The following is an 11,467-nucleotide window of genomic DNA, read 5'->3' on the forward strand; positions in this document are numbered from 1 at the left end:
AAGAGATGCTGGCCATGCACCATTCATTGTTGGATTTTCTTATTGAAATGTGAAAACAAACTGGAATAGCAGCTTACTGTTCTGTCTGTCTACTAAGGTGGAAGATTAGGCTTGTCTACATTAGAAACCAGTGCTCTCTCTGATGGCTGCTGATGTTTAAGGGGCATTGTTGATGTTTGAGTATCATTAGAAAATATCATTTTGGATTGGTGTAAGTTATTTTTTATGGTTTTTGATGGCTCTTGGGTGCTTCTACAGACCTTTTAGGTGGATGTGAGGGTGAAATCTTGTACATTTGTGGATTAGAAATGTTATTCCTGATTGTAAAGCATCTGTAATGGTGATTTTCTTTAAATACATTGTGATTTATTTGTGTAATCTGTTTAATGTTTGTCTGTATAACTTGTCGTTATTGCTGCCCATCTTCGCCAGAACACTCACTCAAAAACATGTTTTCATGTACAGGTTTTCCTGGTTACATAACGAGTAAATAAATTAGATTCATGAAATTCTTGCTTAGGTCGCCAGCACTTAATGTTAATGTGATTATGAGAGCTCAAAAAGAGAGCACGCTATTTTTATTTTAGCTATTATTATGTTCATTTATTGACAAATAACATGGTAAACATATAAAACATACAAAAACCGACAATGAACATAGACAGAAATCCTAAATCAGTAGTGCTGCCCTTTCTTTGTCCATTAGTCAATGAATTGTTCATTTTGTCTTAGTTGACTAAGATTTCTTTACTTGATTAATCATTTTTTAATGCTTCTTTTATGCTGAATTACCAAGAAACTACACAACCGGTCAAAAGTTTGGGGTCACTTAGAAATGTCCATTCCACTCCATTATAGACAGAATACCAGCTGAGATCAGTTGCATTGTTTCTTTAACCAGGGCAGCAGTTTTCAGATTACATCATGTGTTTACATGATTACAAAAGGGTTCTCCAATGTTTTCTCAGTTAGCCTTTTAAAATGATATCAGATTAGTGAACAGGATGGGCCTTTATGCACATAATGTAATCTGAAAACTGCTGCCCTGATTAAAAAACAGAATGCAACTGGGCGTCCAGATAGCTCAGATAGCCTTTATATGACAGGACAGCAGAAGACATGAAAGGGGAGAGAGAGGGGGGAAGGACACGCAGCAAAGGGCCACAGGTCGAAGCCGAACCCTGGGCCGCTGCGTTGAGGTGTAAACCTCTATATATGGGCGCCCGCTCTACCAACTGAGCTACCCGGACGCCCAGTTGCATTGTTTTTTTTAATCAGGGCAGCAGTTTTCAGATTACATTATGTGCAGAAAGGCACATTCTGTTTACTAGTAGTAAGTAAGTCAAGTTTATTTCTATAGCACATTTAATAACAGCTAGCGCTGACCAAAGTGCTGTACATATATATATATATATACAATAAAAAATAAAATACACTTACAAATCAGTGGTTTAGGCTAAAACGACATCAAAAGACAAACACTTAATGACAAACTTAGCAGAGTAAGACAATTAAAATGCCGGGAATGCCTGTTTTTTAATCAGGGCAGCAGTTTTCAGATTACATTATGTGCACAAAGGCCCATCCTGTTTACTAATCTGATATCATTTTAAAAGGCTAACTGAGAAAACATTGGAGAACCCTTTTGTAATCATGTAAACACATGACGTAATCTGAAAACTGCTGCCCTGGTTAAAGAAACAATGCAACTGATGTCAGCTGGTATTCTGTCTATAATGGACATTTCTAAGTGACCCCAAACTTCTGACCGGTAGTGTATATGAGAGAGTGTATCTCTGGTAAACACATGGTTTAAAGTGGTGCTTTTGCATGATTGTTTGTGGAGAAACTCAGTTTTACAGATCTATCCATTAAACCAACTAATCAATTAGGCTAGTCATAAAATAGTACGAGTGTTAGACGACTTCCTTAAATCGGGGACAGCCCTAAAAATCAGTTCATAAAAACTGTTATACATGGTACATAGATAGATTCAGGGCTTAAATAGCTTCCTTGTTTTGTTATTATCATTATAGGCATATTATCTCATGGCCAGACAAGCTGACCCGCATCATAATCCGTTTCCATGAGGACGCTCTTAATACGGAAGCTCGCTTGGAAAATAGGAGGTGAAGAAACGCGAAGTGGGGTAGACTCAGCAGGAGGCCGTGGCTGGACAATGACTGACGTGGAAAGTGTAAAGGAGTGAGTAACAAACTTCGGGGGAGAAAATAGTCTTGAGAGCCAAGTCCATCACCTCTCTGTGAGCTGCTGTGGGTTCAACTGGGCACAGCACAATGAATCTGGACAAAGCAGAGCTGTGTGATTCACTGTTAACCTGGGTAAGTTTGATATTAGCTAAGTTTCCTAGCGAGGCTAACCGCCTGCTAACAGGTGACAGCAGGTGTTGGCAATGTAAGAGCACATATATCTTCGCTTTTGTAAGCGAGGGCTTGGTTAAGCTCTAAATAGCTGCTTTCTTGGCTATGTAGGTAACATATAAACAGTTGGCAGCTACAAAAGTTGTGTGTTTGGAAGCTAATCGCTAGCTAGCCAAGCTAACTAGCTAACGTTAGGTAAACACATTGGAAGTTCGGTCTCGGTGGTGTGTGTTAGCTTGTTATCTGCACCAAACTGACTGCGGTGTCAGCAAAGTAGACTAACCCAAATAGCTTAGTGTAAGCTGAGAGACTTTGCAGTAATGGTAGGTTATCCAACATAGAAACTTCTCCTCAACACCAAGGAAAATCCACTTGTTTGGCAGTTTTTCCCACACAGAGGCAAGTGTAGGACTACATTTATATTAATAGCTTGCTAAGTAGGACTGTAATCCCCTAAACTGCTTAGTGACTGTCATTAAAGTATTGTAAAGAATGACTGCGTTTAGACAAAAGTCCTGCTATTTAGGTTCAGTTTTGCAGCAAGAATATGATGCCTATTATGACACACAACTCTGAAAACATACTAAACACGGATACAAGTACTTCAAAATCTGATACTAATACTCAAGGTTCCACCAATCAGGGAGGGAGAGAGAGAATTCAAATAAATACTCTCTCAAATAAATAATCAAGATAAAAGCAGGTTTAAAACCCAACTAAATAATGCTCCTGTCATATTTGTGCTACAGCTAATAGCAGGAGAGATGCCAGTTCACCTCCTGTTCCAAGGTGCTCTTGAGCAAGGCACCGACCCCCCCCCTCCCCAACCGCTCAGGGCGCCTGTTCAGCAGTCTCAGCCCACTCACTGTGACATCTCGTGTGTGTGTGTGTGTGTGTGTGTGTGTGTGTGTGTGTGTGTGTGTGTTTTACTATATTCGTGGGGTCCAAAAACCAGGGAGTCCAGTATACTTGTGGGTTCTGCACAGCCTTGTGGGGCCCAAAATGCTGGACCCCCCCAAGGTTAAAGGTCTGTTTGAGGGTTAAGACCTGGTTTTAGGATTAGGGTTAGAATGAGGTTCTGGTTAGGGTGAGGGTAAGGGTTAAGGTTAGGCATTTAGTGGTGATGGTTAAGGTTAGGGTAAGGGGCTAGGGAATGCATTATGTCAATGACGGGTCCCCACAAAGATAGTGAAACAAACGTTTGTGTGTGTTCTAACAACAGAGTGTAAATTGTAATTTCTCCATTGAGGATCAATAAAGAGTATGAAGTATAAAGCTATTTTTGTACAGCTTTGTTCTGCACATTGGGACTAAAAAACCTGTCTATATACCTGCAATTTCTGACAGTGGGTTAATAGTGTTTAAGTGTACAAAGTCATCTTTTTTTTATTATTATTTAAGTTATCTTTTTTGTCAAAGTATGCACCTATTATTATTTACAACAGTGGCCCACAGGAGTTTATACTTTTATACGTGGAGGTTTTTTTCCACACAAAGAGTCAACTCCATTCATGCGTTCATCCAGATGTACAGTATGTGTCTCTGGTTTAGTTTTGGATACAAGTTTAATAAAATACAGGTGTGGTTCAAATGTATAAGCTTCATCAAAGGTTACTCCAATAATTCTTAATGTCTTTGTTTCTCAGTTGCAGACATTTCAGGTGCCATCATGCAACAGCAAGCACGACCTAACGAGTGGAGTGGCCATCGCACACGTGCTTCACAGAATGTAAGGGCTCACGTATTTTTAGTTGTTTTATTAATTATCTAAGTGCACGGCATGAACTCAGGGGAATCGGCTGGTAGACATTCATTCAGAGCCTTGTCACTGAGATTTGCTTATCAACGTGACACAGAATTGCACAAGGCTATCTATGCAAAAGGTAAACCATTAAAAGGAAACGGATTGGGGTTGTGTGGTCAGTTTTTTCAGTGGTGCACATACGTTTACACACCCATGCTTAGACTAACAGCTGGTTTGATTTGCATTGAGAGATGATTTTGTGGAAAGTACCCCATGCCAATCTCTAGGTATGGTGAAGGGGATGTGATGATGTGAGGGGTATGGTGAAGGGTATGTGATGATGGGGGGGTATGGTGAAGGGTATGTGATGATGATGGGGGTATGGTGAAGGGTGATGGGTATGATGATGGGGGTATGGTGAGATGTAAAGTGGGATGTGAAGGGTATGTGATGATGGGGGGGTATGGTGAAGGGTATGTGATGATGTGGGGGTATGGTGAAGGGTATGTGATGATGTGGGGGGTATGGTGAAGGGTATGTGATGATGGGGGGGTATGGTGAAGGGTATGTGATGATGGGGGGGTATGGTGAAGGGGATGTGATGATGTCGGGGGGGTATGGTGAAGGGTATGTGATGATGTGGGGGGGTATGGTGAAGGGGATGTGATGATGTGGGGGGGTATGGTGAAGGGTATGTGATGATGGGGGGACCAAGGGACCTTTATCAGGATCATAGTATCCTGGATCCATGAAATAACTGGCCTTTCAAAATAAAAGTCTGCCTGCCTCTATGGGAATCTAACATAGGGGTGTACTGACTTATGCCCCCTGTATTTTAAGGAAGAACATTTATTTATTTACGATACATTATTCATTCACAAAGATAATTGGTGTCCTTTTAAGGTTGGATTTTTCCTATTTTTTTAATTAAGGCATTAAGATCAATTTCCAAAATTTTTATTCCTCTTTTTTAGTCCACTTTAGCATGGGTTCATTCACTTAAGAGCACCACTGTAGGTGTTATTTTTGTGTAAACCAATCTGTCCAGGCCTGCTGACATTTTGTAGCTTCTGGTGGGACATTTGTACCCACATAGATAAATAGATAATGTAACTATCAGTGAATCAAACTAATGTTCTTTTTATTTTACTCCCACTTTATAGGGATTTATTTTATTTATTCGGGACAGTGCACATTAATGAACAATCTAACATTTCTGTACAGACTGTAAATGAGCCAGCTTATAGCATAAATGCTAATTTTCACCTGTAGTCCCGAGGCAGCAAGACAACAACATACAAGATAATACAACACAAAAGAATATGACAATATCAAGCAAGAAAAACAATAGCTCACATTCAGGCAGATTACATCAATACAATTAGTCACAATGATGATATAACTGGGAACTTTTAAGAAGTAGTTTAAGATGCTTTTTAAATGTACAGTAAGTCGGACATTCTCTGATGTTTGTTGGGATGCTGTGACCTCCTGATAGTTCAGATTTCACAGTTCCTGGTCTAGCTAGATCCGGTGTGGTGTTGTAGTTTTTCTAACGTTACTAGTTGTTGCAACAGCATGTGAAAAAAACTACATTTGCTAGGCCAAAAAGAACATTAATCTCGTGATAAGAAATGGGTTTGCGTTAACGCCGTTCATAACGCTTTCAACTGACAGCACTAGTCTAAAGTCCTCAGCAGCACATTGTTTAGTTTCCCCGTCGGTACTCCTGCCTGCTTCTCCAAACTGGGGGCGTGCCGACCGCCCCCCCTGCTGTAGCTAACACAGTAGACTATGGAGAAGTAGCTCCTAGTACCACAGTTCACAAGCTCCAAACTATCCCTTTAACTTAGAACCCAGTGCTCCACTGCTTCTTGAGTTATTTCGTAACGAGAGCATTATTCCCACGTGTGACATGTGACTCTTCTCAAATGTCACCGTACTTAAAGCAGAACAGAAGCGCGGGGGCCTCGTCGCCCCGTGGCCTTCTGTGAGTCTTGATGTCGAGATGTGTCGTCCTTGTCGTCACTCGGGTTGTCTTGTGCTCTCATTAACAGAGACCCCTCATGGTTTAATGAGACGTGGCTGGGCAGGATCAAGGAGGAGAGCGGGGCCAACTGGCGCCTCAAGGTAATTTGTGAAACAGTGGGACATGACAGAAGCCCCTATGGCAACCTACAATGGACAGGATGTCATGGATGTTTTTTCTTTCACTTCTTTTCCCCCTGATTTAAAATGAGGATCAAGACTGTAACTCTAATTTGTTTTGTTCTTTCAGGTCAGCAACTTGAAAAAGATCCTTAAGAGCATGATGGAATATTATCACGATGTAAGAAGATTATTTATTTTTTCACTAGAGCTGCACGATATGAGGAAAATATGCGATAACTATATTGTTTCTGATAAAGTACTAACAAAAAAAAAGGCTTAGTTGTGTTTTAAAGTGCAGTTTTCTACTGATACTCTCGTTCAACTAACTAAAAACATCTCTGAGTGTATTCCGCGCTATGTCGCAGCCTTTCGCGATGTGTTTGTTGTGCCAGTTAACGTCACGATAACGAAAAAAAAACAACCCCGATTTATATATTGTGCAGCCCTATTTTGTTACTGTCTTTGGCACTTGTAATACACTTTGTAATTCACTCGAGGCTCAGTCCTAATGTCTCGCATTACTCTCCTTGAACAGGTGCTCGGTCATCAGGTATCAGATGAGCACTTGCCAGACGTGAACCTTATAGGAGAGATGGGAGATGTCACTGAACTGGGAAAGCTGGTGCAACTCGTATTGGCCTGTGCCGTCAGTTGTGAGAAGAAACAAGGTAACGTGTGTCAGAATCAGAAAAGGTTTTATTGCCACAATAACTTACACTTATGTGGAATTTTCCTTGGTGAAAGGTGCATACATAAACAAACAAACAAACGCATAGTATTGAACATGATTACGAAATGCACAATTAATACACAAAAACAAATATCTACATGCAAAATAACTGTTGCATAAGAAAAAAAGGGGCTTAATGGGTTCAGTGCAGAATCTGCAAATAATGTATAGTCTGTGCAGATGAAAAGTCCAGGATGTAGGTTGTGCTGCAAAAGGAAGAACAAAAACCAAGTAGATTCAGCCATCTGTGAAAATAACACACAGGATTAACTCAAAGTGAAATCGCGTGGTTCTTGCTCTATATCAGTCATGGTGGGATCGTCACGAGTGGTTAGGGTGGGCTGTTTCCAACGAAAAACCATGCTCCTCTTAAATGATGGCTAGCACAGAGACATATAGGCTTCAGTGTTTCCCACAGATTAGAAAGCAGAATAATCAAAAATGAATAACATAACTAATGACACTGGTCGGGCTGTTGAGCTCTGAGTCAGACCGATGCCTCCAGTTCAGGCTGCTCCTCATCCTCAACACGGGCCTTTTTCAGTCACGGGAAATACTTTTCAATACTCAACCTGGATTGAAGCAGCAAACATTCAGTGTAAGAGTAAAAAAGTGACATAACATTATTTATAATACGTTCATTTGATTCCCAGCTGCTACATATAGTGCTTTGACCTCGACAACCCAACTGCATTTTACCGCAAACTTGCGACTTGTAAAAGTGCGTGCGTGCGTGCGACGGAGGGAGAGCAGGGAAAGGAAATGCAGCTGAACGAATACGCTGTGTTTTTAAATGGCGTTAAATTAGTCTGTGTGGGGAAACGCTGGGCTTCTTGTCGTTTATATTGATAGTTTATTGCCTCTATTTATTGTCCCTTATGTATTTCTTTTATTTAATGCTTTCAGGTATTTTAATCATTAATTAATATCTTTTAATATGTTTCCTCTGGCGTCGTTAACATTTTGAACTATTGTTTGGTGAGTGTTCGTTGGAGCTGACCAGTATGTACTGGGAAGCTGCAAATGAATTGACCATTGGGATTAATGTAATGTATTTGAACTCCAGGCCTGCTCATAGCCCGTAGGGGGGAGGGGGGACTGAACTGAAAAACTGAGCATTTGTTATTGAAACACCTGGATTTCTTTCAGTTCCCCGGCTTCACTTAACCTGACAACCACGGTCCCGCATAAACTGTGTCACGACGCTGGTTAACAACTAGTTCAATCAACCCAGGGTCTCCCAATCCAGCTACGCACACGTTCACGTAAAAGAGGCGGTGTTTGCACAGCACGACCAATCGCAAACATCTACCAGAGCCGCATATTTTACATGAGAAGAGCAAACTATAATTCTACATGAATATGAAGAACACAGACACGGTTTAACAGGCAAAACGCAGTACAGTCGCTGCTTCCTACAACAGGAGGAAAGCTGGCAGACAAATAGCTGACGCTGTAAATCACAACGCTCATCAATATCACGTCCTGATCAGTCAGGACCAAGATCTGGCCATAATTATGCTTGTCGTTGCTTTAGCCTTTTTATTTCAGTTGCAACCCTGGCAGTGGGAAGCCATCGTGAGAGCAAATAAAAAAAAAAATATAAAAACATAATTCAAACCAAAGTGCGCATTGGCAACACACGGCTAAAGAAGCCGACAAATAGCCTATACGTTATCTTCTAAGAACGGTGACGCCGTTATCAATCGAGCATTGATTGGTCAGTAGGCGGTGCTTTTTGCACCAGTTGATCTCTGATCTCCAACATAACCTGCTCCCGACCAGGTTAGGCGTTCAGCACCTCGTTAACGCCAAATCTTGCTTCGTAGTACAGGCCTCTGCTTGATGGTGCTTGAAATACTGATGTTGTGAGAGACAGAGAGGAGACAGACAGAGAGAGAGACAGAGAGACAGAGAGAGAGAGAGGGAGACAGACAGAGAGAGAGTATTTGTGTTAATCTGCATTTATCTGCATTTTGGCTGCACCTTCACGGCTCTCTGTTGTCTTCTCCTAAACACAGAGCAAATCCAGCAGATAATGACACTGGAGGAATCGGTCCAGCATGTTGTGATGACAGCCATTCAGGAGGTGAGTGAGCCTCTTGCTTATCCTCTTGGTTCTCTCTACTTTTGCATTAATCCCAGCTCTTAGTCACGGTTAATTCACAATCAAAAGAAATCTGCATTAGCACTAAGACTGAACCGAGTCCCAGAAACCCTACTCTGAGATATTTAAAGAATATGTTGAGTGTTTTGTTGGCACCCATAGGGGAACATTTGGCGGGGGGGGGGGGGGGGGGGACAAAAACCGTTCCAGGTTATATTGGGTTTTCTGAATAACTTTAGAAACCTCTGAAACTTGCTTCTGGGAACAGGTATTTTTCCCGTAATTTGAGCTTTTCATTGACTTTGTTATGACCGCTTTGTTTTAGCTCTTATCAAAGGATCCTTCATCGGACCCAGGAAGCCCAGAAACCTACGGGGACTTTGACTACCAGGTGAAACCCACAATCCTTTCATTCTCCCTCTTTTTGTTTTTTTCTTGCACTCAGTGGATCTGTTACATCCTTCTTTTGTGTTTTGCCTCAGCCTTTATTTCATTAAAGTGTACTTCCTCCTACTGTGACTAGTATGACAGCTCGTCCGTCTCCATGTTCTGTTGGTTCTGTGTTTGCAGTCCAGGAAGTATTATTTTCTAAGTGAGGAGGCAGATGAGAAGGAGGACCTGAGCCAGCGCTGTCGAGACCTGCAACATCAGGTTGGTACATCCAAAAGGGGTCTACGTATTAAGGCCCGGACACACCGAGCTGACCTTTGTTGATCTGAAATGAAGACAGATTCAGCAGCTGCACGGCCTGTTTCTCTCTTCAGATGTTTCCAGAAACACGTTACGGGGAACTATTTTAGGACAATATGAGATCGTATTCTGAACGAGACGCCATGACAGTCTGGCTTTGAGTTTCTGGAGAAACCAGACCCACGTGACGCGTTTGTCCAATCAGCTGCTGGTTTTCATGTTTGGGCGACAATCCAGATTAGCGCCGCCTGCTGTTATGGAGACGTATTACGTCTCGTCTCTTCGGTGTTCTGAGGAACGTTTTGGACCGACTCGGGGAGACTGATCAGTCCCGCTGGCTTTACTGCTGACGGTCGGCGTCTGCTCTGTGTGTCCGGGCCTTTACTTGGCAAACAATTCCTGAGATGGGCGCCCGGTTAGCACAGTTGGTAGAGCGTGCGCCCATGTGTTGTGGTTTTTCCTCGACGCAGAGGCCCAGGGAGTCTGACCTGCGGCAATTTCCTGCATGTCTTCCCCCTCTCTCTCCCCTTTCATATCTAAGCTGTCCTAATGATTAAAGGTGGAAATGCTCAAAAATAATCTTTTAAAAAACAATAAGAAGAAAAAGATCCTCTCCACTAGAACTGTAATTGGGCCTTAAAGCCTAACTCTCGCCAAAATCCAACCTAGGGTCTTTTTGTGAATGTACCCGAGTCAAACTTTCGTTTAAAAGTATATTTAGGGCGGAAACGCCACTTTTAAGATGTACCGTATTCTGGTTTTTGGGTCAAATGGCCTTTTGAATGGGAGTGCTAGGGACGCTACGATGCTAGCCTCAAAATATCTGTTTATAGACCACTAAGAAGGCTCGACACAACATGAGACTTTGCTCCAAGTATCACCAGGGACTCTACACCTTAACCACAGCACTGACAACACTGGTTGTGTACCCAGAGTTTACTAAAAAAGGTTTTAACAACTCAGGTTAGCTGTTGTTGTTTCCGGCTGCAGACATTTTATCAGTCAGAAACATTGATCTCTGAATGCAACGTAACGGGGAGGAGAGTAAAGATGGAAAGCTCCTAAAGCTTAGTTCCATATAAATGCACGGGTTATTTCTTGTTTTGTCGTTAGTGAAACACAATATTGACCTTGTAGTTGAAAAAGGAGCCTCATATGGAGTCCGTTCATTCGGATATCGACTCGTTTTGACTGCCGAGGTAGCGGCCGGAAACAACAGCAAGTGTGACTTAGCATGTTATCCAGCACTATGGTTTGTATCTCATTAATAATATTAATAATATAAGCCTTTGTTTACTGTTCACTCAACTAACACTAGGGGAGTAAAAAGTGGCGTTTCCGTCCTAAATATGCTTTTAAACGAAAGTTTGACTCGGGTACATTCACAAAAAGACCCTAAGTTGCATTTTGGTGAGATTTACGCTTTTAAAAGTGTAAAATGATAGAAATTAAGACAAGATCTTCAGCTCTATTCTCCACTTTGTGTGTGCAAAAATGGCAGAAAAGGCCATTTTTCAGACTTGGACATGGACAGTTCCTACTTTTACTTTTTACATCATATTAAACTGAATATCTTTTAGACATTTAAAGACATATTTGAGACTGACTTTGAGAAACTGGGATGGACAGCTACAGCTGATCTATCAGCAGATTAATTGTTTACT

At 41.6% G+C, this 11,467-nt stretch overlaps 1 protein-coding gene across 1 annotated transcript in view; it reads left to right on the forward strand.

The window, feature by feature from the left end:
- The first annotated feature begins 2,121 nt into the window (after window positions 1-2,121).
- Window positions 2,122-11,467, forward strand: part of hook2 (hook microtubule-tethering protein 2) — a 30,508-nt gene continuing 21,162 nt past the window's right edge. Inside the window, exons 1-8 of the mRNA XM_078268992.1 lie at window positions 2,122-2,342; window positions 4,028-4,110; window positions 6,183-6,255; window positions 6,404-6,454; window positions 6,812-6,944; window positions 9,028-9,095; window positions 9,439-9,504; window positions 9,684-9,764. Coding sequence (XP_078125118.1) covers window positions 2,298-2,342; window positions 4,028-4,110; window positions 6,183-6,255; window positions 6,404-6,454; window positions 6,812-6,944; window positions 9,028-9,095; window positions 9,439-9,504; window positions 9,684-9,764 — 600 coding nt within the window. The 5' untranslated portion in view covers window positions 2,122-2,297. The remainder of the gene's footprint in view (window positions 2,343-4,027; window positions 4,111-6,182; window positions 6,256-6,403; window positions 6,455-6,811; window positions 6,945-9,027; window positions 9,096-9,438; window positions 9,505-9,683; window positions 9,765-11,467) is intronic.

Source organism: Sander vitreus, chromosome 15, assembly GCF_031162955.1.
Source record: "Sander vitreus isolate 19-12246 chromosome 15, sanVit1, whole genome shotgun sequence".
Taxonomy (NCBI): domain Eukaryota; kingdom Metazoa; phylum Chordata; class Actinopteri; order Perciformes; family Percidae; genus Sander; species Sander vitreus.